Below are 26,630 nucleotides of genomic sequence, written 5' to 3'. Positions count from 1 at the left end.
GGCAGAGCCGTCCCCGCTCCCCTCAGCCTCCCGGGGCCTCGCCGTGCCGTCCCGCGGCATTGTGGGGGCTGTAGGCGGCCGTCGACACCGCCCGCCCCGCCGCTGCCCGCCGGGGCTGGGTCGGGACTGCAGCTCCCGGCGGCCGCGGGGCAGCGGAGCCCGGCCCGGCAAAGCGGCAGCGGCGGCGGCGGCGCGGGGAGGAGCCGCGGGCGGCCGATTCGGGCCGTGGCTCCGGCGCCGCGGGGAGAGGCCGGCGCGGAGGAGAAGGGGGTGGCTGCCGCGGCGGCCAATGCGAAACTGGCTGGTGCTGCTGGGCCCCTGTGCGCTCGGGGTCGCGCTGCACCTCTGGCTGCTGCTCAGCTGCCCCGGCGGCCCCGGGAGGCACCCGGCAGGTAGGGAAGGGGCTGGCGGCGGGGGCAGAGGCAGCACCGGGCGGGAAGGGCTACCCCGACCCCTGAGGAGCCCGGTGAGGAGAGGGCGAGGGCAGCGGGGTTGGGGGAAAGAAACACCCGGGCCGGGGGTGTCGCCCCGCGGGGTAACGCCGCGGCCCTGCCGGCGGCTCCGGCCTTGCTGTGGCGGGGGGCAGCGGTTCTACCGGAGGGTTCCTGCCGGTGCCGGGGTTAGAGAGGGGGATAGCCCGGTGGGGAAGAGCGCCCGGAATGCCGGCGTGGGCTTTATGGGGGGCAGCGGTGGTTACGTCGGGCGGTGGAGAGCAGCGCTGGCTCTGGGGCTCAGGCTGGGGGGCACCCGCGGTGCGTGGTTCCCCAGAGTGTGCTGGAACTTTCGGTGGGGCGGCAGCTCCTTCTGAACCCCTGAGGTGCCTGGGGAGGGGATTCCCTCCGATTCCACTCGTGTCGTTCCCAACGTTAGGAATAATACGGCTCTTCGCACCGTGCCGCGTTTGCCTGAGTGGTCTTTAAAAAACTCCTGTGGCGGAAAAAGCTATTCATGGGATGGGGCGTGATCCATCTGGAGGGAAATCGGATCCCCGAGAGCTGATCTTGTGCTCTTCCCAAAATGGGTTGCACTTGTCAGGCCGCAGATCTGCGTGCCCGGTGGGAGCACCCATCTCTTGGGACAGAAACTTCTGTCAGCTGCCCGTAGGTGCGGTTTGAGAACGTAAAGAAATGCACTACAAGACATCTGAAAAAACGATAAGGAAAAAATGGTGGTTTGTTTGTTGGTTTTTTTTTTCTTTTACTTGAGACTAAGGACTGTTTAGTAGCCTGTTCACAGAGAAAGCCGCACTTTCTGACCTGTGCAGGGTGCACACAACTGTGAGGAAATGAGAATCTGCAGGTTTCCAGTGGTAATTAATAACACAGGTGTGAAAAGTGCAAGGTCGGTGCATTTTGGGTACCCTGAAGGCTACAGAGCTCTATGGGTGTCTCCGTTCTGGCCATTGCATGGCAAATGAGCAGCAGTCACGCTTGAATTACAAAAGAATTCTAGTTGTTAGCCTGAAGTGCGTTTGAATTGCCTGGCTGGTTTTGTGCCTCATCCTTCACGGTGCTGCTTTTGTAACTTCAAGTGCATTAATTTGTAGTTGGAAGTGGCAGTGTGGAATCTCATGATGACCTTTTCCGCAGAAATTCGTTTTTTGCTAACAAACAGCTCTAGAGAAAACCCAGGAGTTTCTCAGTTGGGGAGGGGGAGAAGAATCATAGAATCATGGCATGGGTAAGATTGGAAGGGACTTTGAAGATCATCTGGTTCCAACCTCTTGGCAGGGGAAACCTTCCACTACAAACTTTGCTTGTCAAATGTTCACTGTTTCAAACAGTTATTATTGGAGTGTCTGTTTGTTACTGTGAAACTGGGTTGCATTGGATAATGTTAGGATAACTGGAATATTAAAAAAATGGTTTTAATACTGAAAGTAAGTTTTGTTTGTGCAAGGTTTATTTAATTGTAACCTATTGAGTCATATATTCATGATTAGGAGAGAGAAACTGGTGCCTCTTATGAAAAGGGAGCTTCTTTCATCTGTAGGAAAATGGTCAATATTGTACGTGTGCTGTCTCTTTGTAGGTTTGATTCTTGCATGATCATTTATGGAGGAGTCTGCCCCTTAGCCTTCAAAGTACTCTGGAAGATGCAAGCTGTAGGTGTGCCTGCCTTGGCAGAGGGAAGAAGGATGAGTTAAGGGACCTCTTTTATCTCTGATATATTCTGTGTTGTATTTTTTTTATTATTCAGCATGTTTTAGAAACAGGAATGAACTCATATATAGGAGTAGGAAATATTCATTAAAAGGTTTTTGAAATCTGAAATTATTTTAGAAACTCTGGTACTGCATGATAAAGGCAGTCTTGTTTCATTTAATTATTGACTAATTTTTTTTTTCTTTATTACCTACTACCTGGAAACACTTGTATGAATAAAAATTAAATCTGATCACAGGACAGTGTTTTACAATAACCGTGACATTAAAACGCGTTATTTTTATATTCCTTGGTATTCCTGTGCAGTGTCTGTGTGTCTCAGTAGTTGTGTAGTGTCTCAACAGTTGCAAAATTAGCTACTAGTGGAGGTCAGAAGCAGAATGAACAAAAGTTCTGTTTTAATTCTCCTCTCAATAGTCATTGCTCACACAAACACAAAGGGAAAGTTGTTAAAAAGTTGGTAACCTCCTTTAGTGATCGTTTACCTTGACATCTTTGACTCTCTAGATCGGACTGACAAAACTGGAATAGCAATCTCTGGCCATCACTTCTGCTCACTTTTTCTGATGAGCAGCTCTTGATCTTTATCTTAAAATGTCAGCCAGGCAGCCTGCAGTTATTGGGTGAAGGCTTGAGGTGGCATTTTGTTTGTTGACTTGGATTTGTGGCAGTCTGAGGAGAAGGTTGTTCTAGAAGCTTCTTATCCTGATTAGAAATATTTTCGCATTTCTGGCATAAACTTCCTTGCAACTGGTTTATGCCCTTCTGTTCTTAAGCCTTTCAGTTAAAAGAGCCTTTATCCTCCAAGTAAATCTCCATCACGTAACCATAGAGATCAAACCTGTCTGGTTTAAACTTTTGTTTTCTCAAGCTGAGCAATTCAGGTACTTCTGACCTCTGCTTGGAAAATAGGCCATCCCTTTCTGGAAAGCAGTAAATTTTTGCTGTCTGTAGCTCAGATGACTTGAAATGTAAACAGTGTTCCAGTCTTCACTCATCCCAATTACTTCTCTTCCTCTATTGGAAGTCAGTACCTCCTTTCCGTTCATCATCATTTCCACTATGCTGGGTACATTTCCTGTAGGCAGTAGTTATTAAGTGGAAAAAAATTAAACAGGATCAGTTCTGACACCAGAGGCCTTTGCCTCAGTGTCCTGAGTGGTGGCTCCCTCATTTCTTTTTGTTCATCAGTTAATGGGACTGTAATTCCCACTTCTGAGCAAGAAGATGCTTTCAGGTTTTATTGAAGACCTGTTCTGACTGGTTCCAAACAACTGCTGTGGAAAGGAAGTTTGTGGGTAGGAAGCTTTGGTTAGTTTTTGTAAAACTCTTAGATAAATGCTAATTATAAAATGACCTCAGAAACTTGAGAAAGAACAGCCAGACCTGCTTTTAGCACTCCAGGTGGATTCATTGCTAATTGTGTGTTTTAATTGATGGCACAAGTCTTATTGAGTAGGAAATTACTCACTGTAGGGCATTAGTTAGCATGCCCCACACATTCAGTTTAATATACTGCTACTTTGCTGATGCTAATGCCCTTTAAAACGTTATTCCTGCCACATTTCTGGGGGTGTGTGGCAGCTAAGAATTGGCCCTTTTGGTTTCGTCAGACTCAATCTTTTACTTGTGAATAGTTATGCAACAGAGGAAGAAGCACCATTTTCTGAAAAAAACCTGCTTGTATGCCATCTGTTGTCCTGTGGTTCAGAATGTTCTTCTAGTGGAACCATATACAGGGTGGGTTAGGCTGGGGGTTTAGTGATCTGCCTTCCAGAATTAGTGTTGTCCCTCTCCTGGAGCACCTTGAGAGAGAGGGGGACAGAGAGCTTAAAGTTTTTGGCTTTTCAGTACTGAAAGATCAAAGTGTAGGAACACCCTCTAAGGTTACATGTGATGCTGTGCTCTGTAAGGAGAAATTCTGCCAAAATGTGATACTTGAAAAGTGTCAGAAATCTGTTCAGCCTGTCTGTTAGGGATGGTCAGGGAGTTATTTCATCTTTTGTAGGCATGTAAAGACTAATGGGCTGGTGGCTTTAAGTCTCCCATCAACAGGTTTGGCATTGGCATAGCTGTGCAGTTCTGCCTAAAAGTTGTTCCCCAGCCTTCACCTATGATATCTTACCATGACATTGTTTTCCAGGGATGGGCCATCCCAGAAAAAACAATCAACTCACCTCTGATGGACATGAAATAATTAACCAAGAAAACACAACAAAGCTGACAGTATTTTCGAACTGAATTGGGATTTTTTTAGTATGCAGTTATTCTGTGGATGTCTGAGACATTGCAAGCTACTAATGAGCACCACTGTAGCTGCATTTTTGTGCTTTGCCTTAAAGCAGGGGGAAAAGAGTGACAGTTCTGCCAGTGCTGGAGGACAAGGCTTGTGGCAGGAGGAGACTCTTCACCTGTTCTCCTCTAAATTGCCCACTGAGTAGGCAACAGTCAGAAGGAAGCAAGTAGCCTTCCCTGGCAGCAGGCTTTTTTTTCCCATGGCATCAGGGACTGGTAACCACTTTTCAAAGGATAAAGGTGCTGTGCTCCACCAGCACTCCCCTCAAAAAAATGGCACTGTGCCCAGGTTTGTCTGGAAGAGTGCGAGTGCTCTGTCATTAATGTTTACAACACCATCATCCCATCAGCATCAATACTGTCACTTTGCAACTTGGAAGGACCCTGCTGTCCTGTTTCATTAAGGGAATACTGTTGATGTAAAAAAAACCAAACCAAACAACTCTGCCTACAGAGGTTTTCCTCTTTGGATCTCTAAAGCTTGTTTAAAAGCTTGTCTAAAGGCTTGTCTGACTCAAAGAGAGAAAAGGACCCTTCTGGATCCTGCAGAAGCCAGGGGTGCACATTTTGGTGATTTTCAGTGGTGGTATAAAGCAGGTATTGCAGAGGGGGTTGTAGCTCTGTTTGCAGAGAAACCTGTAATGCAGATGAGCTATAGCAGATTACTGAGTGAAGAAGATTAAAGAGCTGCTTTTGCTCTTTGGTTTGTTCTTTTTCTGCCTGTGTCAGCATTCTGGGAATACAAACCTTCTTTATATTCAGTTAATTCCTTCCTTTGTGTTTGGATCTTTCACAAAACAGCACGGAAGAAAAAGGCATTGACAAACAGGGATGTGGTTACAGAATCACAAGAATAGGAAGAGATAATCATGAGTTGGGTTTTTTTGTTTGTTTGCTTTTTTTTGGGGGGGGGGGGGATGTTGTTCCACTTTAGCCTTATCTTACAAAGTGAATGAGTTGAGAGGGTTCTAAATAACTTCTGCCTGGCCTACTTAGTTCCATTCATTGATTTTTATTTTTGGAGGAAAAAATAAAAAGCTTCTGTGGAGCTCACACTTGCAGTCTCCTGTGGAGGTTCTCTGTTGCCTGACAGTCTCCACAAGCCACTGTCTCAGTGGAAGCACTAACACTATGTATTTTCTCTTTCCAGTCCAGTTCCATGAAATGTGGGAACTTAAATCACTTTGGGCACTGCAGACAATTCTCAGACTTGTCTGGAAATGAGTGGCAAATTTAGTAGTGGGTAAGGGGGGCTCATCAGGAGAGATGTGTGCAGCAAGATCATATTTACCTTGTTTGTTGACAAAATCAAGCTAAATGATTTCTCAGTCTTTTCATCTCCAGCTGATGGCAGTAAATATAATTAACAGCTTGAACTTGACATTTTACTTGAGAATCAGTCTCAAAGGGAGGAAGGATGCATGTTAATCTTTGTGGTTTGGGATGGTGAAAAACTGCAAGAGCATTGACTGCTGCTCAGGGGGTTAAGATCTGACTGGGGGCCAGCAGTGACCTCTGTCCGTGGCCATCTCAGCAGGAAACACCTCTGCATCTTTTGCTTTGCTTTCTAAGGGTGCAGCACTGTGCTTTATATTCATTTATTTACTTTTTCCTGTGTCTTTCCCTAACTTGGATCTGTTGGTAGCTCTCAATCAAGCTAGACAGACAGGTGGAGGTCCCAAAGACCAGTGTTTAAATCCAGTTTTATGAAAAATGGTGACCAAGAATCCAGCAAAATCTTAACTGCAGCTCATACTGAGTAGAAAAAGAGTATGGTCAGACATCAGAGAACTGTGCAGGGGCCTGTCCTGACAAATATCACAGGAAAACTTCTGTAGGAACTTTTTGTTAACTATGTGTCACAAAACTGTGGCAGTCTGGACTTCAGTAGTCTATGAGCTGACAATAGTGCTCCTTGGCAGCTGCTATACAGAACTAAATGGATCTCAGCAGCTGGTTTTGGGTTTTTTTGGGTCTTTTTAATTGGAAATTCTAAGGCTTAATTGTAGTGCACAAACAGTTCAAGGTAAGGGTAATACAGTATGTAATTTTAAAGCCTATTACTAACACTTAAAATGTTGGCCTAAGATTGCACAAAATTGAACAGAAGATAGATCAGGTTGGTCCCCAGTGGTAAGTATTGATTGCTTGTCTAAATTGTTATTTTTGTCTTGGAGGTGAGCAGTATTTTCTCTTAAATTATGCTGTATCAAAGCATATATATTCACATAATTTCAATTGTTCTTATAAGTAAGTAGCCTTAGTCTTTTGTTTTTCCTGTGCCTCTCACTTTGTCTCCCATTTTTAGCATTTTTAATAGTGCTAGTTCAGAGGATGTGAGAATCTCTTTTCCTGAAAGTTTAGCACATTGTTCCTACTTTTCCATAGGAAAAGCAGAGAGCTTATTCATTAGGCTTTTGTGCAAGTAAGCTTTCTTTTTTAATTTTTTTCCTATTTTCAGTGATTTTAAAAAGTTCAATGACATCCCTTGTTAGACAACCTTCTGAATATAGACTACTGTAATGGCACCTTACTAGGCCTGAAGGTGGCCTAAAACAAGAAGGAGCTGTTTGTTCTAAAAGCAGTAGGATATTAATTCTGAAGCATCTGTTGCATTAATGTTCCCACATGAATGGTTCATAAGGAAAAGCTTCACTCATTTTAAAACACAAACTAATTAAAACTATATATATTTTATTTGAGTAGCTTATTTTTAGGTTGGTTTTTTAGTTGATTTAAGCCAATTAATGCTGTTCTGAGTCAAGTAACCCCGTAGAGTTCTGCTCTTAGTTTTATTTTTCTTTTAATTTTGATTGAATGAAATGGTTCTGCTTCTAATTAAAAGTGATATCTTAAAAAACAAATCTGTGTAAACAATACCTCCTGTGCAGTCTATAAACACATTAGTCCTCCTATGAGATTTATATTGGAAAGCTTCTGGGTAAGACTACAGAGGCTGTTTAAAGGATAATCAAAGGATAGATGAAGGAAAAGTGAAGAAAAAGGATGTGTCAGAAGGAATTAAGAGACAACAAAGGAATTTGCTTTAATGTTGTATTCTTGTAAACATGTGGCTCTCTCATGTACCTCTCCTGGTGTGGAGGATCTTATCAATAGCCTCTAAACCAAAAAAAAAAAAAGGTCTGAAATCTCTTGATGTTGGTTCAGCACTGAGCAGAGCAGGGCCAAAGCCTTTTTGCTGCACCTTGGGGAGGAGCTACAAGGCTGGAGGGATGGATGGATGGATGGATGGATGGATGGATGGATGGATGGATGGATGCCTGGTGTGGTCTGGCCCAGCAGCTCTTGTGGTGGGTGCTGTGGGGTCCCAGGTTAGTGAGCAGCTGTAAAAAGACAAAGTGGAGAAAGGGGATGCTGGAACAGAAGATAGAATCTGGATTATAATTCAACTCTTTCTAGTGGGAGTACACACAGATGTGGAAGGTTTTTTTTTTTTTCCTCTTTAAAATAAGGGGTTTCTTTTAAAAAATTCTTGCCTATGTGGCAGGCACTAGTTCAGTGGGCCCTCACATTTACATTTGTTTTCTTTATCTGCAGCCTACTGGGGAAAAAAAAGTGAGATGAGAGGAAAGCAATCTTTTGCTAAAACTAAATATAAATCTATCTTGACTCTAGAATGTCTGAGAAATTAAAAGAAGCAAATTGATTTTAGCTACTTGCCTGCTGTTTGCAAACTCTAAGTCAGAGCTTCTCAGGCCTCTGTCTTTCCATAATCTTTCTTGAAATCAAGTCTGGCTTTCATGATCTTTAAATTAAAACAGCACAAGCTACAGAATGGATTTGCAGTGATGTCCAGCTGTGAGTGAAGCCAGAGCATTCCCCTGTGCAGGGATGTAACACCCTGTGTGAAGGCAGAGTGATGTTCAAATGTGAAAGGTTATTGATGATGGGCCTTGATGCACTCGATTAAAATGAGGCAGAAAGGTAGTGCAGCAGTTTTAGAAAGAAGGGGGAAAATGGGCATCCTTCTGAATCTGACAGGCCTTGCTAAATATTTTTTTACTAGGCTAAAATAATGGTGAGCTTGAATAGTGAAGGCTTGGTAGCACTGATGAGAAGCCTCCTGGCTTTAGGATAAATCATGCTGGAGGAGGTATCAATGAGCAAGCAGAAAGCCCACACTGTTTTGAGTTTTGCAGAGGGAACAGTAGGACCATGTGGCTTGCCCACAAGGTTTCTGATGGCTGATTAGGAAAGAGAAGCCTAGCAAGAGCATGTTCTCCAGGGACAGTTTGCTCTTAGGACAGACATGCAAATATTTGAAGAATGGAAGAAACTGTCATTCAAACCCAAGGTTTATATTCTTGCATGCTTTGTGAGTAATAGTTTCTCAGGTTTTTTTTTTTTGGGTTTTTTACCTGCAGTGACTTGCTTAGTGCATTGCAGTAAAATTTTGCTAAATTGCTAGTGAAGATTATGGCATGTTGAAAATGTTTCCCTGATTCTGAATCAAGAATTCAGTAGTAATTCTTGGTTTTAGTATTTCAGGTTCCCAGTACTTCTGAGACAAGTTTTCATTATTGCTTGCGGTGATATGTACAAATAATAAATCTTTGTCACTTTGTATTTCTAGGTCCATTGGCCTTCTTTCCTCAGTGGAAGCTGAAACATTATGATGTTATTGTAGGTGTTTTGTCAGCTCGACACAATCATGAACTGCGCAGTGTTATAAGGGGCACTTGGTTCAAGCATCTGAAAGAACATCCTGGGCTGAGCCAACGGTAATCTCTTTTGTGATCTGGGGCTTTGAGGGGCAGGGAAGACTGTAGTGCTTAAATAACTTCATTTGTTCTTTTCTTTTATCTTTTTTTTTTTTTTTCTTCTTGGAAAGCATTTCCTTTTTTGGAGGGTTATTTGTGAGCGTCTTGTATTCTGATAATTTATTTAAAAATAACTTTTAAAGTCTGCTTAGTAATACATAAGAATACTTGTTCTGGGCTGTAACTGCTTTTGTACAAGGAATGAAATGACTGTTCACTTTTGTTTGTTTTTGCAATTACTTGCCACTGTTCATTAGTGATGTATAAGACTTCCCCTTTCTTTATGTTGTGTTGTGCACTTCGTAAGGTAACCAACTTGCAAAGTCAGGCAGGATACCTGAAAGCAGGCAGGATCACACGTGGTGAGAGACCCACAAAAAATCTCTTAAAACAGCCTCAACTGTTCAGGTTGATTTCCCACTGAATCAGGTGCATCAAACTGCTGCAGTGTAAATGACCAACAGAACCCCTCCTGACTGCTTGCAGAAACCTCACAGCCTATGGAGAGCTCTTTCTTGCTTAGAAAGTTCTGTTGCATTTCTTCTTCCTGGAAACACTGATACACCTCATCCTGGTAGAACTGAAGGCCCTTTACCATTCACAGATGTGCTGTAAGCATGCATTTTGGAGTGAAGCACCTTTTGGAGTTTATATGGAGTTCCAGGAGGATATTTAGCTGCTAGGTGAAAAACAACCTAAGGATCCTCTTGCTCTTCATTCTGCTTGTTGTCTCCTGCCTGTGACACAACCATGATTGGGGCTGGAAAGAGCAAGCTGTTCTTTTGCTGCTACCCAAAATTGAGACATTTCATTATAATAGTCTGGAGTCACAGCTCCTACTTTGGTGCTGTGTGTTTTTTTCCTTATTATTATTTGTTTCATTGCCTTTTGAATGCAGAATACTTAAACAATCATAAATTAAGTAACAAAGCCAGGCAGGGAAAGGCAGGATCCTTCAGGATCCTTCAGTGCTGCCTTAGGTCTTTTTCTGCTTCATGTGCTGGCTGTCTTGAATCCCATTCCCAGTTGTCGATCTCCCTGCATCCTCGTTGTGTAACGTAAAAAGCTGACGTGGGTTTGGAATTGGAATTCAGCCCCTGTGAGGAGATTGATGTGGCTGCTCTGGGTACACATTCTCCTTGCTGATTTTCAAGGGGTTCATAGCCTTAATCCTGTGAAAGACAGGCTGTTGTGATGAAGTAAATTTATGAAAGTTGGAGGGAGGAGGGAAGAGAACTGGTGTTAATAAAACCAAATTATTTTAGTGTCCTTGTCAAGTTTATAATAGGTGCTCATGGTTGTGCTGTGCCAGTGGAGGACAGAGAAGACCCCTACTCCTGCAAACTTCTGAACATCAGCAACCCAGGTATAGCAGTTAACTTGTAAAAATTCAGTGCTCTGAACTAGAACAAAGCATCTGTTCTGATAGTTGTTTGGAGTGCTTAACTGAGCCAGCAAGTCTTGAAAGTAAATGTCACCTAGAACTTGCTGTCTGAACAGCTGCATAATATTCCTGAGAATATTACAGGCATGAAAGAAAGATCTTTGGGAGTATGGGGGGAGGCCACAGACTTTTAATGGATTTGTATTTTCCTTGTGTCCAGGGGATAGTGTCCCCCATGTAATGTTCTTTTTTAACTCCATCTCTGTGTAAAGTGAAGTTTGAGAGAGCTCAAATGGCCTGGTCTAGTGTCAAATGTGAAGAAAGTGGCAAGGTGTCAGATGGACTCCTCTGATGACAGAGTGAGTTCTAAGCAAGTCTGGCTGATAGCTTTTTCAGATTCTGCTCTAGAGAGAAAACAATTAAGAAATACATCACAGGGGAAAAATTAAGTGTTGCCATAAAAAGATTCTTAACTAAAATTGTAAATTCTTCCTGCCACCTTTTTTTTTTTTTCTATTTAATTTTGCTCTTTAATTGCAAGTTAACTAGGGACTGCTTGGCACTTAGGCCATGATTCACCATGAAATTAAACTTCTGTTACTTTCTCTTTGAATGGCAACATCAACTGCTTAGCCAATCTCCCAAGAATAAAGGCTACCTCAAGGCTTAGGGAGACAATAATGCCAAAAAACAGCTGAATTAAGTGGAGGTGTATGCCATTTTTATACATGAATAATTATTTTAATATACACAGATATTCATGCAGTCAAATGGCATTTTTGTCTTCATTATGTGGATTTATTGTTTCTAGTCTTTTCCCTGTGGATATGTAGGCACTGGCTTGCAACTGCTGGTAGCCTTCAGATTGCTGGATCACTCTGAGTTTCTCCTTGCTGCAGTCTCCAGCAAGTTGTATTTTCTTATCCTCCAGCATTTGGCTATCCTTGTGCACCTGTGAGCTGTGCTAATTAATCAGAATATGTGCATATATCCAGGGTGCTTAGTGGGTATCCAGCTTTAGAACTATGAAGCTTTCTAGCATGACCTCTGTCCTTTCTGTTTCCTTCAGTTTTGAATCAGGAAATTGAAGCATTCAGTCTCCCTGAGGATGAACCTTCTGTGCTGTTGGAAGACAGAGTTGTCAGTGTGAATTTTCGTGTACTCTACCCCATTGTCATTACCAGTCTTGGGGTATTTTATGAAGCTGATGGGGTGGGATTTCAGAGAAACATCACTGTAAAACTGTACCAGGCAGAACACGAGGTAAGAGCACTATGGGTATCTTTTGAAAGCTCACTGTTAGGAGAATAAAAGTTTTGCTAAGGTAGTAACTGAGATGATAAAGATTTGTATAATCACACAGAACTTTAGATGTATCTTTTTGTTTGTTTTTTCTTTTTTTTTTTTAACTTTTTTTTTTTTATTTTCTGTTGTTCACAGGAAGCTCTCTTCAGTGCTCGCTTCAGTCCTCCGAGCTGTGGAGTGCAAGTGAACAGATTGTGGTACAAGCCAGTGGAGCAGTTCATTTTGCCAGAGGTATGTGCAGTACTGGAACTGCCTGCAATTCTCTTTAAGTCAGCTGAAGAGACTGACTGATTAAAACTGGCCTTTACTTGAGGCAGAAAAGGACAAGTGAAAAACCTCTAGAATGTTAGTTGAGGGGATATGCTAAAATCCAGAATTTCACCATCTCATAGTCACCAGTACCTATAAAGCAAAAGCCTGAGAAATACAAATTGATTTTAAAAGTACATTGACAAATAGTAGCAATTTCAGAAACCTTTTCAGTTACTGAGTGAAAATTCTGCCTGCTTCCATTCTGTGGGAGAGTTTAGCAGAGAATTGGACATTTCTTTCTCCTTACTGCTTTTTCAGACATAAGTACACAAGACAGGGAGGAGAGGATGGTGCAAATTTCTAGGGAACAGCTGGAAGTGAGTTCTCTGCTTCTGATGTCTTGGACATAACAGCAAGATATGATGTGTAACATTTGCAATGACAGTGTTAGTTGAATAGTTTTAATCAAGCAGCTCTTACTAAGGGCTACTGAAATTTTGTTTATTCATTTTCAGGCAGAACTAGTGAAGAATCAGTCATTGAGCTGTGCAAGGAAACAAGTATTAGAACTTTTTCTAGAAGATCTTTAGTACTGTCTACCTGGGATACACTAGGCAGAGTATGTGGTGCACAGAAGACTGACATTTGGGGTTTTAAAACCTGTCAACATCCTATGGCAGAAGTTTGCTTGTTTTGTTTTGGTTTTCAGTAGGTGCCCCTCAGAAGTTTGGTAGAAAACTGCTTTTTGGACAGCAGTGAATGGTAGCTTGCTTGTCCTCAGATACCATTTGATAAGCTAATGAGGCAGAGTCTAGTGTCTTCTTTTTTTTATTATTATTATTTTTTAATCCTCCTTGGCACTTGGGGTTCAGTTCAAGAGTACCATTTTGGTACAGGGATATAGAACCTACTTGTGTCCAGGTAAAGGAATTGTTCCCAGTGATGAACCAGTGATGTCTCACAAGATGTGTCAGCTGACATTTTAGGCTCTTTCTTCTCTTCATTTAAATATTCTCCTATATGACTGGGCCCTTGCTGCTGTATCTGGAAGTTGTGTTTAGGTCTGGGTTGTTTTGTTATGGTAAAAATGAAGTGTTCTATGAAAGAATGGAGCAAGAAAGGATGGAGAGGAGAGGACGTTTGAGGCCAGTTTAATCCCTGACATATTCCTCTGGCTTTGTAAGAATGAATGCATTTGGAAACCTGCTCTTTTTGAGAGCAATCTGCAGCTGATTAATTGTTTAATCACCTCAGGCTGTTTTTACTGAATATTATCCAAGTTTGTTATATTGACAAGAGACCTTTTGGGTGAGCAGACCTCTTGCAGTAGTTTGAGCAGTAGTTTTGAGAATCTAATTTGATACCAAAATGGTTCAGGGGTTTCACTTTTTTAAAATGCCTATTGGCTACCCAGTAATTTGGTAGGATGACATGTAAGCATTTTCCCTGTAAGACTGAGATACTAAAAATCTAGGCAGTTGTAATTTTGCTACAAATGACTGCATTTATCCTGAGAGGCAGATGGGGAGTATTTCATTTAGGAAGGGGATATTAGTATTCATATATTTCTTTGTGTGGGCTTCCTTAATCTGATACGTTTCGTGCTGAATGCTTACAGAATAACATGATGTTTCTAATGTAGATTAATAGGGTTTATGCACAGCTTGTAGTCTCCTGTGATACTTAGGATGCTGAACCCATACAAGATGATTCAGAGGAGATGGAATGCCCACGTGTTCCTACCTGCTTTCTTGAGAGCATTACATTTAGTGAGTTGTTTAATTGCCACGAGATGGTTTATGAGACAATATCCATTCTCTGCCTTTCCACCTTCAAGAAGTAATGGATTGTACAGACTACTGAAGTGCTTCATTCGTCTTCCAGCTGAAGTGCTGCTCTTTCTGCTCATCCTGGGCAAAGGGAGGGAATTGCAGCATTACAATAGGCATCTGGCAAGCCAGATTGTCAGAGACAGAATTGATCATTCAGCTTTGGAATGACTGAAAACGCAGAAGAGCAGAACCACCAGCAGATAACTAAAACTCACACAGGGGCTCTTACAGCCAGGCCTTAGCAATGCACTTATTTTGTCAAAAAGCCTCTGACTGCTTGCATGAAAATGGGTCTCCCTGCTATGCATATGCTGTATTACTAATGGGGAGTAGCTGGAGAATCAAAAAGCACAGCACTGTTGAACATTAGGAAAGGAGTTTGGCAGAGCTGCATTATGTCAGTACACCTGTTCAGTATTCACTGCAAATGCCACTGCACTCTGGCAGCAGCAGGACTGGAATTTAGATGGGGAAAAACAGATGATGCAGTCTCAGGTGCACCACTAATATTTTGCTTCAAGCATTTTCATACCTCAGCTTATATTAAATGGCTTAGAATAAGAATAGTTGAAGGCTAAAGCCATTAGAAAATTTTCTTACAAGGCTGTCAACCTGGAAAATAATGATAGTTTGCAGCTTTAGGACACTTTGCACTGAGGTTCACTGGTAATAACTGATTTAAGACTCTTGATACATGTTTGAAGCCTGTATCAGTAATAGTCAGTGGTGAGAATTCTGCTGTTTCTGTTTGAGGAGTGAAGGGACTCTCAGGGTCACTGAACAGCTTACCAGAGGTTGTGTCTGTACACACAGCACAGAAGTAGGATTAGAGCCCTGTCACTACAGAAGACATTAGAATGGGAGCTCACAGCCACTGCAAATGGAGAAATTGAGCAAATGGGTTTTACTGTGCAGGTGTTCAGGGGTCCTGCCACTGAAAAAAAGTCTTAGTTAGTGGCTCATTTGTTTTGATAACTGACAGGTAGTTAAACAAACAAAGGGAAGGCACTGAGCATGCAAGTCAGGCTTGAATAAACACTGTCAAGCTCCATTATTAGATTATAAAGCTGGCACTATAAATAATAGATGGGAGACTTCTGAAATATGCAGCTGTCATTAAGTACTGAGCCTGCTGTGGATATTAAGACCTACTTCTAGAGGAAAGCAAGAACTGAGCTGAGCTCCAAGCTTGGACTTAATGGTGTGTCAAGTATACAGACTTTCTACAGCAAAGGAGATGCATCTGCCAATCACTAAAACAAGTTGTTTCTCTGTTCCACACTGGCTGCCATGTCTTTTCCTGTGAAATTGGGAGAAACAAAATGGAATGCACTCATCTAGCAGTCAGGGGTATGATAGCCCTACAGCTGCTTTATTCTGCCTTGTCATATGGGTGAAATCACTTTTTAAAAGATGAAAAAATGCAATACTATCAGTCCTGTTACCTGTACACCATGCTACTTGTCCCTTTGCATGCTCTTAGGGGTCTTCAGGGGTAGTCTTGTATAAACTGGGCAGTAGTTGGCCTGTTAGGTGGATTAGCTTCAAGCTGAGGTGAAATGCAAGGATTTACACACACACACAGGTGTATGTGTGTAATATGTATTAATCTCTCTATTTAAAAGCCATTGACTGACATAACTTAAATTGACAGTTAAAACCAGAAAATTTTAAAGATATTCACCTCTCCCTCCTTTCCCCACCAGCCAAGATGTAAGGTCAGAGTTCTGCGCCTCTCCTACAGTAGCTTCTGACAGCTTTGCCAGGATAAAGTTGGCTGTATTTTCCTTTGTGTTTTGCTGCTGTCAGGATTGAATCTCAGATCTCTGGTTTTGGCAGATAACTAAACAGCAGCACTTATTTCCAACTCTGTTTTAACATACTCTCTTTTTAATGTGGGATTTTGTAGTTGATTTTTAAAAATCCACCTCAGGTCACCTTTAAGTGCTAACTTAATGATGATAGAAAGCCAAAGCCTTTTACACTGGGCTTCTGTTAAAATTTTAATATTCCTCATACAGAGATCCACGATGAATCTTAAAAACATAAATACATGCTACAGAGTTTTGCAGTTTTATTTCTTTTATGTGCAACATTTTTTGTTGAAGTGTAAGTAAAACATATGTTGAGCATTCAAGCTATATGCTGCCTGAAGTTGACTATTTTAAAATTAAAAAAACCCACCAAACTGCTTGATTTTCTTCCTCTGAAGACTTTGAATACCTTTATAACAGAATTTTGCTCTTTTACCAGAGTTTTGAAGGTACCATTGTGTGGGAAAGCCAGGATCTTCAGGGTCTTGTTTCCAGAAACCTTCACAAAGTGATGGTGAATGATGGAGGGGGTGTTTTCAGAGTCATTACAGTAAGTCACCTCACCTTCCCTTTCATCATGTTTCTAGTTTTGATTTGCCTGGGAAAAGGAGAAGGGAGTGTAAAAAATGCTGCCAATAAGTGGCATTTTCTTTCATTATGAAGGGGGTAAAGTTCACTTGTTGTCTTCTTCAGGTGTGAAGCAGTATCAGTATATCAGAGCTGGCAAAATGTAGGTCAAAAATCCTGTGCTAAAATCTCAATCAATGGAATTAAGCCTGGGTTTTTTTGCTTTTTGGCAGAAAAGCCTGTGGAAAAAAAAAAAAAGCCTCTCTCTTCTGTAAAAATGTTGCTTGTTTAAACACACTGTGTAATTTAGACAGAATAAGTACATTTTGCTCTCAGCTTCAAAACTAGAGCTCTAAAAGTTTCAGTGGCACTGAAAAAAAAGCTGCAGGTTTTAGGTGAAGCTCCAAAAAATGCCACAGAACTTTACAGTTAAAAATCTTATACCTAACCAGAAGATCATTAAATTAGTTTCCTTCTCAGTTGCCAGAAAACACACCTTAAAACTGCAGGGAAAACCACATCAGTAATGAGAGATGAACTGAATTATTTCTTTCCATTAATCTGTCTCTGGCAGGCAGGGGAAGGGTCACTGCCACATGAATTCACAGAAGGTGTGGAGGGAATAGCAGGTGGTTTTATCTACACTATTCAAGGTAAGTCTGCAAAGTGTTGCATAACATTTGACATAGTGATAAAACAAAAACTATAAATTACTTTTCTGAGGTAATATTCATACTATCTCTATGAACTTGATAACCCTAAGTTTTCTTTCGGTAGAAGCAATCTCTTTCTGTCTTTTTATGCCTAATGTCAGTGTCCTGATGTAGAAGTTCTCTGCTTGCCCTTTGTCAGGAGCTCCAGCTGACTTGCATCCCTTTGTCTTTTTATTAACAAAACCACAATTTTTACCTAAAGTATCTTCTCTGTCCTTGCCTTTTGTTACCTAAACCCAAGTTGAGAAACGTTGCACAGTAATATCTTTCTCCAGTAATTTTACCTTTTTTTTTCCAGTCCTGCTACTGTGGGAAGTATTTTGTCATTAATGTTTAATACTAACTGCTGTGAAACAGTGACTGCCTAGTACAGCCTTCTTTTTCATCCTGCTCTTGCTGTTTTACACTTAGTTCAGCACGATGTTCAGAGACTAAAGGAGCTTTTTCCAGTTAAGATTTGGGCCACAAAGCAGTAGAGCTGATGTGTTCTTGTTGGTCCATCATAGCCAACATAAGCAGTGACTTTCAGAGTGTGATGCCAGTGTTTTAGGCCTGGCACATGTATATGGGCAGCCCTGTTACCTTGTCATCTGTGTAGGAGCCTAAACCTGAGGTGTGCTAAAGCCCTTTTATCCTATTTGTCAAAAAGTTCTCCATTACCACATTCTGTTTTCTTACCAAGAACTTCAGTAGTCTTCTAATATTTTTTTAGCTTTTACCTGCAGTCAGTTATGAGGTGTGGTTCAGCAGGGACCACCTATGATATATCAAAATATAATAAATTGTATTATATTTAGCATAGGCTTTTGGGTTTTTGCTTTGGGTGTATTTTTTTGCACTAGATATATATACTTGGGAATAATTTATATAACAGTAGCTTTTTATTCTACTGGTAGGAGTAATAGTGAAGCCCCAGACAGCTCTTTAATGTGAAGAATCTTAAGAAGTTGAATACTTTTATTACTGAAAAGATAATACTTTTTTACTTTAAATTTTCTCTATCAGTCCTTATGCAAAAAGGTGTTTCTCTGTTGTTCTGCAACTTTCAACGTTTGATAAATTTTTAATTAATTGCAGGATTTTCATAACCCCATAGGGTTGAACACTTCTCAGCTTTTTTGTATGATCCAAGAGAAGCTTGTGAAACATGAGGCATCTCTGTTTAACCATGGGTGTTGTTTCTTTTCAGAAGGTGATGCTCTGTTAAAAAGCCTCCATACTCGCCCAGAAAGGTTTGCAAGTCACATAAAAAGTCTTGAAAAAGAAGATGCTTTATTAAAGGAAGAAAGCAGTACCTATGATGACATTGTCTTTGTAGATGTTATTGACACTTACAGAACTGTTCCAGCCAAACTGCTGAACTTCTACAGGTGGTAAGTTGAAAAGTATTTTTTCTCTCAGGAATATTGGTGTTTGTAGTGCAAGATGATCCAGTTTGTTACATTTATTATCTGATGGGTTCCATGAAATCCATACTTTATGTGATTTACTTCATGAAACCCTATTTCTCTCACAGTTCTGGGGGAATGTAGTGAGTGAAATAACAGCATCTGTATTTCTTGCCTGCTGGACCTTGGTGCCTGAAATAAGCATGAGATGGCAAGGCAGGCTCTTAAGAGTTCAGGTGTGAAAATTTTCATGTCTCCTTGTAACTTTTTTTAATTAGTTTGACTAAAAACTAGCAGTTTTACTCTTTTAAAGGCTGGGTTTTGGCCAGCTCAGATACTCAGAGTTTCTCTTGTACTGCAGAGCCTCAGACTGCACACTGTGCTCCAGATGTGGCCTCACCAGTGCTGAGTGGAGGGAAAGGATAAAAAGTTTGTGAACAGGAGAGAAGGAAAGTTAAAGAAAGAATTTTCACAGTGTATTACATAGTGGTGAATCTATTAATTTACTGCCTCTAATTTGCAATTCTTTCCACTACTCTGAGACAACTGTTTTAATTGATTGATGTTGCTGTGGAGTAAGAAATATAGCTGGCAGACTTAATTGCTTGAAAGATGATGCATTTATTTAACAAATGTCATGGTTATGAATGTAACCATGGTCTTTCAGTTCTAATAACAGAGTTCAAATGTCAGCACTTAGATCTTTGTGGTCATTTCTTCCTTGTTAGCAAATTTTTCAAGATTTAGTAATAAAAGGCTTAAGGAAAATGCCTTTCTTGTTACAAGAACTTACCCTTGCAAACCAATGCTTATTAATCAACCCAGGAATAATCCCTAGAATCTCAAGCTTTTTTGGTTATTTTCAAGTGATAGATATTCAGACATTTCAGACAGCTTAAGATTACTTTTTTTCATATTTGAAGGGATACTTTACTGAGGAAGAGTAAGTACCAAGTTGTTTCCACAGATGTTTCTTCTGACTGCTTCATCCTGAGAATGCCACGTAGCCATGGGCTTTTCACAGCTGTGCTGCTGTCATCATCAGGGCTTCATATCCTTCTGGGGTCAGTGCTGTTTAAGATGGATTCATTAGTAAATCCACCATCTGTCCTGGAGAACAAAACTTCAAGATTTTTTTTCTTCAGCTCATACACAAATCCAGGCTGTGAGATCATTGTAGGCTGCAGCTCCTTTTCTGTAGGACAAGCAGTCAGCTTGTCAGGGAAAATATTTAAAAGTCAAGAGCAGGAAAAACATTCCTTCCCTCTTCCTTCCCCCTCTGCTTCCCAAAAAACTCGTGGAGTGTTCTGTTGTGTAACTGTGGGCTGCAGCTCAGCATTTCATCACTTTTTTTGTTGTTGTTACAGGACAGTTGAATCAACAAGTTTTGATTTGTTGCTGAAGACAGATGATGACTGTTACATTGATTTGGAGGCTGTTTTTAACAGGATAATGCAGAAGAAATTGGACAGGCCAAACATCTGGTGGGGAAAGTGAGTTGGTTTTGTTCTTTTTTTTTTTTTTTTTTTTTTTTTTTTTTTTTTAACTTGTCTCAAGACATACCATGTCTTTAATGAATGGTTTATTGCTTTAAGTCTGTTTTCATGTGGCTTCCACTTTCCTGCCTTTGGGAGCTACATAGAAAAAGCAGGGCTTTGGTATGTGTAAAACTTTAAATCTCAGAATACAGAAACTGGTCCTTCACAATAGCTTTCCAGAGTTGAACTTGCTGAATATCTCTCCTAGTTTTAAAATGTGTTGTAAATGTCTTTGTTGTGGTACTTAAATAAAAGTATTCCAGCAGTAAAGTAAAAAGACAAATATTTTCTAGAACTGTAAATGTTTTTTGAGGCCATTGTGATTTCTCTGGAGGGCTTGAGGGGTAAACAGGAGAAACAAAATTGCCTTTATAGACAGCACTTTATTTTAAGCACTTTATTTATAAGTCTGTCTATGACAGGCCTTGCTACCCATTTTGCTGCTCTCTGAATTGGTAGCTCTAATTCATGAATTCTAGAGTGAAATTCCCTTTCCTGTATGAAATTTGTGTATAATTAGGTGGCTCAGAATGATCAGTGTCTTACTAAGCTTGCTCTCTAGTTTCTTGTTTGTTGTTCAGTGTTCCTTATAATGTTAATACTTAATCAGTTCCTTTATTGGAAGAAACTTAACCTAGTTCTAGTGAATTCTGAAATGATCAGCTTACTCTAGCAGAAAAAAAGGGTGAGACCTCATTGAAGCTGGGAAGGGAATGCTTTGGACTGAGCAGTGCTTGTATGTGATGTCAGCTAACAGCCCTTTTCTGATCCCAGTTTCTGTTGTGCAGTGGATTTGTTCATTAATTTTATATCACCATTTTAAAAGGTTATCTTAGCTAATCATGAGCATTTCAGGACTGCAGGCTGGAAAAAACAAATGGCCCAGGTATGCTACTTCAGAACTTTTGGTTCCTCTTGGAAAGGATATTATTATCTTAATATAATGCTATTTTCTTTTAAAACTGCAGTCAAAAGATTAGTCACAGGCATGAGAGAGGTGTCTTTGAGAGATGAGCAAATTAAATTTATGATGGGGTAGAATGTACCAAGCTCTTTCTGAAGGAGATTGAATGTAACATGAATGCTGTAAACAAAAAAGCAATTCACTGAAGTTGGCCCATCTATGGCCATGCTATGGAAGCCAGTGGGAATTCAGAACACCTTTTCTTGACCTTAATTAGGCCCCCAAAAAACTTTCAGATACTTGAAGTTTTTTATTAATTGTAAGGTGCAGTGAACAACCCTGAAATCACTACAGAAGTATAAATGATTAATAATAAAGCAGGTGCCCCTCAGTCTGAGGGGGCTGCACCCTTCCTGCTGTGACTGCCAAGAGTGGAAGATACTGAGGCTGAGGTGAGTTCAGGTATCAGATGTGACTTTTATCTCCTTGGTGCTTTATCATGTCAGTTTCAGCTGTGAATGTGTGAAGTCTGATAACAGATCTGCCACTCAGTACAATGGAGTATAATTATTTATATTAGAATACATAAAACATAGTACTACCATTAATAATCTATTAGTGATTTATTATAGTATACTGATCAATAATTATTGTTACTATAATCTAATATATAACTATAAAATATATTTATATTAGGATTGTAATTATAATTCCTCCCTTATGGAGCTGTTGTCAGGTGACAGTTCTTAGTAGCTCACTAAATAAAGCTTTTACCTGCTTGTGCTCATGATGAATCCAGCAATGCTTAAACCTCTTTGCAAAAAGGGAGAGAGCTTGCTGCATCACCACAGCTGTGCCACTTAGCTGGGGGTGCATGAAGTGTTTATAAGGTAAGAGGAGTGCAGTAGCAGCCTGTTCCTGAACAAGAAGAGCAGCAGGACATTGCTCCCTGCCTGACACAGCAATCTGACAGGGTCCCTGGCAGCCTGTTAGCAACCAACAACTACTGCCACACTGCCTGGGGAAGAAGGGGAGATGGTGTGGAGAGGCTGTGCAGATAGAGCACTGCTGGCTTGAGCTGTAAGTACAATCTTCCTTAGAGAAGGTGACTGCTTTTTGTAGTTCAGTGGTGGCAGCCTTTGCTGGCCATCTGCTTTGTTGAGTTTCATTTGGGGAAGGGGTTTTTAAGCAGCCACTTGTTTTATCAGGAAAATGAGTTGTGTAACATTGCTGGGAGTGCCAGGCTGCTGGAGGCACCAGGTAACTTGGTGTTTATAACCAAAGAGGTTTGGCCACTGAAGGTCTCACAAAACACAGGTAAGCCACTTGCCTTTACCTGGATCAGAACCCACCCGTGGGTGCAGAGATGCTGAAGACCTGAGTGTGTTGTGCTTGTGTCTGTTCTGAGAACTTTCTCTGATTACCCAAGACTGAGACCAAACTAGAGTTACATTTTCAGCTTTTGTGATTTGGTGTGTGCCCCAGAGAAATAAGGCCAGGTACTATAATTAGGATCACCTTCTACTTCCTCTTAATATTTTTTAGTGTTACTTCAGTTGTTAGCAGTGTTCACAGGTCTCACAGAGGGCTCTGTATAAACATCTCACATCTGACATCCTCTTCAGTTTCAGACTAAACTGGGCAGTTGATCGCACTGGGAAGTGGCAAGAGCTGGAGTACCCAAGTCCTGCATATCCAGCCTTTGCCTGTGGGTCTGGCTATGTCATCTCTAAAGACATTGTTCAGTGGCTGGCAAGCAACTCTGACAGATTAAAGACATATCAGGTACTTAAGCAATGGTTCAGTTTTTCTTTCTTAAACTGGGCTGGGGAGCAGAAGGTGTACTGGATGAGTTGGAAAGAACATTGCTCAAGTGTCAGTGTTGGGTTCTCCTGGTTAATGGTGGCTTTTTGGAGTGCTTTTGGTTGCTGCACTTAGTGTCTGTTGTAGGTCAAAGCACAACTGCTTTGGACTGAGAACCTCTGGAGCTGTAATCTTGTTTTTTCTACTCTCTTCCAAGGATAAGGTATTAGCACAGGAAAGCTGGGAGGCTTAATTGACAATTAGAAAATAAACAAACAGGTTTTTATAGTTAACCATTATTTTACTGCAACTTATTCTACTTCACAAAGTCATACTTCATGCTTTTCTGGTGCTAATGTCTGTATTTTTCATTTAAATATGTTCCCTCAGGGTGAAGATGTGAGTATGGGCATCTGGATGGCAGCTGTAGGACCCAAGCGCTATCAGGTAAGTCTGATGAAATTCTCTGATCTTCCAGAAAGATGCCTCTTGTTCCAAGTAGCTTAAAAAAGGGAAAAATTACCTTTTTTCAAAAAAAAAACAACCCTGAATGCCACCCGCCCCCCAGCAAAACACAAAAAAACCCTAAACAAACATCCACTGGATTAAAATCCAGAAAAGAAAAAAAAACCTGTCACGATGTATTTGAAAGAAAAGCCACAAACCAATCCTCCACCACTACACCCCTTATCTCCACTCTCCAAGTTCTCTGAATAGGTCTAGCAGACCAGAGAGGGACATAAACCTCGAGTTGGTGGCCTTTGTGTGGAGAGATTGTTGCCTAGAAACAGTAAAAATGTGATTCTTGGAAGTGAAGATTGAATTCTTTGTAAGAAAAACTATTGGAATGGTTCTCTCTCTAACAGGACAGTCTCTGGTTGTGTGAGAAGACCTGTGAGAGTGGGATGCTGTCTTCCCCCCAGTACTCTCCACAGGAACTGAAAGAGCTCTGGAGGTTAAAGGAACTGTGTGGAGATCCTTGTAGGTGTGAGGAAAGATGATGGACTTGTCTTGGGAAACAGGGTAGCATATAGTGATCATGGAAAATTGTATATTTGGATTCATTCTTGGAACAGTAAGGAATATTAAGGTATCTTTTAATGTTGGATTTCAACTAAAGTATAACAATATTTGCACATCCCTTTTGATAATTACAAGTGGACTGATACCATTCTTTTTCTATAGTATAATGTTGATCTGACAAATACCAAAATGTTTAAGATAAAAAAATTTCCTTTTTATATGAAGTCAGAGACCTACTTGTAATTAATAAATGCACATAAGAATGCCAACTGGCCTGGTTTTTGTAAACTAAAGTACTACTGATTTAACTCAGTCTAGAGCTGTACCAGGATCCAGTGCAGAGCTGTGCTCAGCACCTGGGGCTCTGGTAAATCTTGCTGCAGCAAATCTGTGCTGTTTGAGGGACTGTCCTCATCTGTGCAGGGGCTGGGACTACTAGGGGTTAGGATTTATGCTTAATTTCTTTATACCATCATCACTTTAGTTAAAAACAGTATCAAAGTTTGCTTATACCAAATCTTGAACTACTGCAAACTTGGAGGAATTTCTGATAGCTCAATGTGTTATATTAGATAGGAATTTACATAGGAATCTGAGGGCACACAAGAGGAAATAAAGCAAGATTGAGCAGCAGCACACTAAAGAATGTAAAACAAATAGCAATGCCTTGCAGGATGCTGAGAACTTATTTATACTGTGGTATGTTAATGCTGTAGGGTAGAATAAGGGTCTGACAGATTTTGACCTTAAATAGTCTAAGGCTGTGTAGATATTTCTACAATCACTGCTGTCTTACTTTTGTTTGCTTTAAGGTTTTTGGAAGTAGATGGAAAGGAGAAGAGCAGGGATCCTCTTTCAGTGCAGCACTGATTTAAAAGCAAAGGGATCTCAATGAAACGTGTGCTAAGCTCAGTAAAACAAATTCTCACCACTCCAGTGGAAAGGTGATACAGAATCTTGGTAAAATGGTTACCTTGAGTTTTATTTAATTGAACCATTTACACACCAGCTGGTATCTCTCAAATAAGACAATTCAGCCAAAGGCAAATCCTTTCGTGGAGACTGATGGTTACATTTAGGAGCTTCAAACTTTACTGTGTAGCTCTCTGGTGCCAGGTATGAAATTCATGTTCTCCCAGAGGTGTGTTGAGGCACAGGCTGTCCACACTGCCTGGGAGCAGCCTGGAACTCTCCTGCAGTTTCAGTGTTGGCTTTCCCTCAGCCTCCCAAATCCCTTCTTTTACCACCTTACTAACACACAGTCTCCATTTTCTATTGAGTAAAACTGCAGAGGCTTTAAGTCGTTGTCAAGTTCAACTTCTTTTCCTTCCAACTAGAATAAAAAAGAAAGAAAGAGAAAAAAAACCAAACACCTGATCAGAGTTTTAACTGAAAATCTGTTCATGTAAACCAAATATAGCTCAGGCAGTTGCAGTCAGGGGGGATCTGTCATATTTCAGGAATGAAATTAGGTCCTAAATTGCAGCATGAAGCCTGCCCTCCTTAACTGAAATCAGTCTCATTAGGTAGTGTTTTAGAACATGTTGTTGACCTTTAGCAGCATGCAGTATTTTATTGCTGAATTACCCATTTTTAACTCACTTTAGAACTTTCATAGGACAGTTTCAGTTCTGAACCAGGGATTTTCAGGAGGCGATAGAGCAATCCTTTGACCCTCTGAATAGTCATAGACTCTGCCAAGGGGAAAAAAAAAAAAAAAAATTAGAAAACTGCTGCTACCCCTGAGCTGTAGCAAAGTTCTGAGTGTTTCAACTGTACTTGGCTTATAGCAACAGTGAAAGGCTGTAATGCTGCTTCAGTTCTAACACTGCAGTAACATCTGTTGTACCTGAAACTGTAACTGCAAATAGCAAATTGGAAATGGATGAATCCCTGGTGGATAGGGCAGGATATGCTCCTACAGGTTAAGTGCTTTGATCCCATAAACCAAATTAAAGTCTTGCAGGCATCATAATTGACCTTTGTGGGGGTTGTGTTTACTACATGCTCAACTAAGTGACCTTTGGGACACCCCAGTCAGGTTCTGACTCCTTGGATCTGGCAACTGTTCCTTGAAGTTCTCATTAGCAGGAATTGGCTTTCCCAGCACAAAGCTTGTCACTGCAGAACCAGTTTCATTCTTAGAAATGGTTTTACATGAACTAGTCCCAAACAAACTGTCAGCAGAGTTGCAGAGGGGTTTAAATGATGAAGTCAGTTACAGGAAGGGATTATTTTTTTTTGTAATGGATCTTGAATGAGTAAATGTAGTTTGTTCCAGAGGTGATACCTGCATTTGCAATAGATATACTCAATATTTTGGTTGAACTTTCACTTCTTTTGAAGCTTTATTCTAAAGGCACAGCAATAGTGAGTTATTCCTGTAATACCACACATTGTACTTAGACAAATATTTTTCTATCAAACATTTTTGTAAAAGCTGTATCTATCTGATTTTATGCAACTTGTGATAATAAATGTGATTTTTATTTTAGAATAAAGCTTGGGTAAGTTGTTTCTCTCAGTCTGACACATCTTTCTGACACATCTTTCTAAAGCATCAGTTTGATTTACTGCAGAGTTTCAATATTGTCTCACTACAGGCATTAAAACTTCCAAAAGAAAAAATTGATGCAGGTCAGAATTAGGCACTAAACCCCAGCTAGAACTGCAGACTACACAGTTGGCTCATACAGCTTCATGTTCTTGTTATTTGGTTAATACATCCACCAGATTCTATACCAGTTAATTAGCCTCTGATTGCCTCGGATACATTAATCATGAAACCAACAGCAGAGGTTGTAAGAAAAGCATCAACTGTCAGTGTTGAAGCTGGGATGGAATTAAGTATGAAGGTCAGCAAAAT

General features: G+C 40.7%; 2 protein-coding genes across 7 annotated transcripts in view; one reads left to right on the top strand and one right to left on the bottom strand.

Annotated features, from left to right (window-relative positions):
• The first annotated feature begins 94 nt into the window (after positions 1-94).
• On the top strand, positions 95-26,265 carry B3GALNT2 (beta-1,3-N-acetylgalactosaminyltransferase 2). Of its 2 annotated transcripts, none has more exons than XM_071739020.1 (12): positions 95-392; positions 9,109-9,202; positions 10,507-10,607; positions 11,695-11,888; positions 12,066-12,161; positions 16,268-16,378; positions 16,970-17,048; positions 18,298-18,481; positions 19,864-19,989; positions 22,564-22,723; positions 23,132-23,188; positions 23,608-26,265. In XM_071739020.1, exons 1-12 carry the CDS (start codon positions 290-292, stop codon positions 23,740-23,742), a joined length of 1,440 nt encoding a protein of 479 aa, XP_071595121.1. In that variant the 5' UTR covers positions 95-289; the 3' UTR covers positions 23,743-26,265. The 2 variants fall into 2 exon arrangements, with proteins under 2 accessions (XP_071595121.1, XP_071595120.1); XM_071739019.1 differs by having other exon boundaries at positions 97-392; positions 9,055-9,202.
• TBCE (tubulin folding cofactor E) overlaps positions 24,722-26,630 on the bottom strand; it is a 51,343-nt gene continuing 49,434 nt past the window's right edge. For 4 of the 5 annotated variants that reach the window (XM_071739017.1, XM_071739018.1, XM_071739016.1 and 1 more), the window contains 2 exons: positions 25,367-25,458; positions 24,722-25,097 (listed from right to left, as the gene is read on the bottom strand). In XM_071739017.1, coding sequence (XP_071595118.1) covers positions 25,005-25,097; positions 25,367-25,458 — 185 coding nt within the window. In that variant the 3' untranslated portion in view covers positions 24,722-25,004. Of the gene's footprint in view, positions 25,098-25,366; positions 25,459-26,630 lie in introns of those variants that run through there. The other variant, XR_011724909.1, reaches the window with a different exon arrangement.

The sequence above is a fragment of the Heliangelus exortis genome, chromosome 3 (genome assembly GCF_036169615.1).
Source record: "Heliangelus exortis chromosome 3, bHelExo1.hap1, whole genome shotgun sequence".
In the NCBI taxonomy this organism is placed as follows: Eukaryota; Metazoa; Chordata; class Aves; order Apodiformes; family Trochilidae; genus Heliangelus; species Heliangelus exortis.
The sequence above is the reverse complement of the archived record's forward strand: the minus strand, read 5'-3'. Positions and strand labels throughout refer to the sequence as shown.

Excerpts from the sequence above, each read along its gene's own strand:
- B3GALNT2 (XM_071739019.1), top strand. The coding sequence starts at position 290 with ATGCGAAACTGGCTGGTGCTGCTGGGCCCCTGTGCGCTCGGGGTCGCG. Across the intron at positions 393-9,054 it reads CCCCGGGAGGCACCCGGCAG|GTCCATTGGCCTTCTTTCCT; the intron begins GTAGGGAAGGGG and ends TTGTATTTCTAG. Across the intron at positions 10,608-11,694 it reads TCTGAACATCAGCAACCCAG|TTTTGAATCAGGAAATTGAA; the intron begins GTATAGCAGTTA and ends TGTTTCCTTCAG.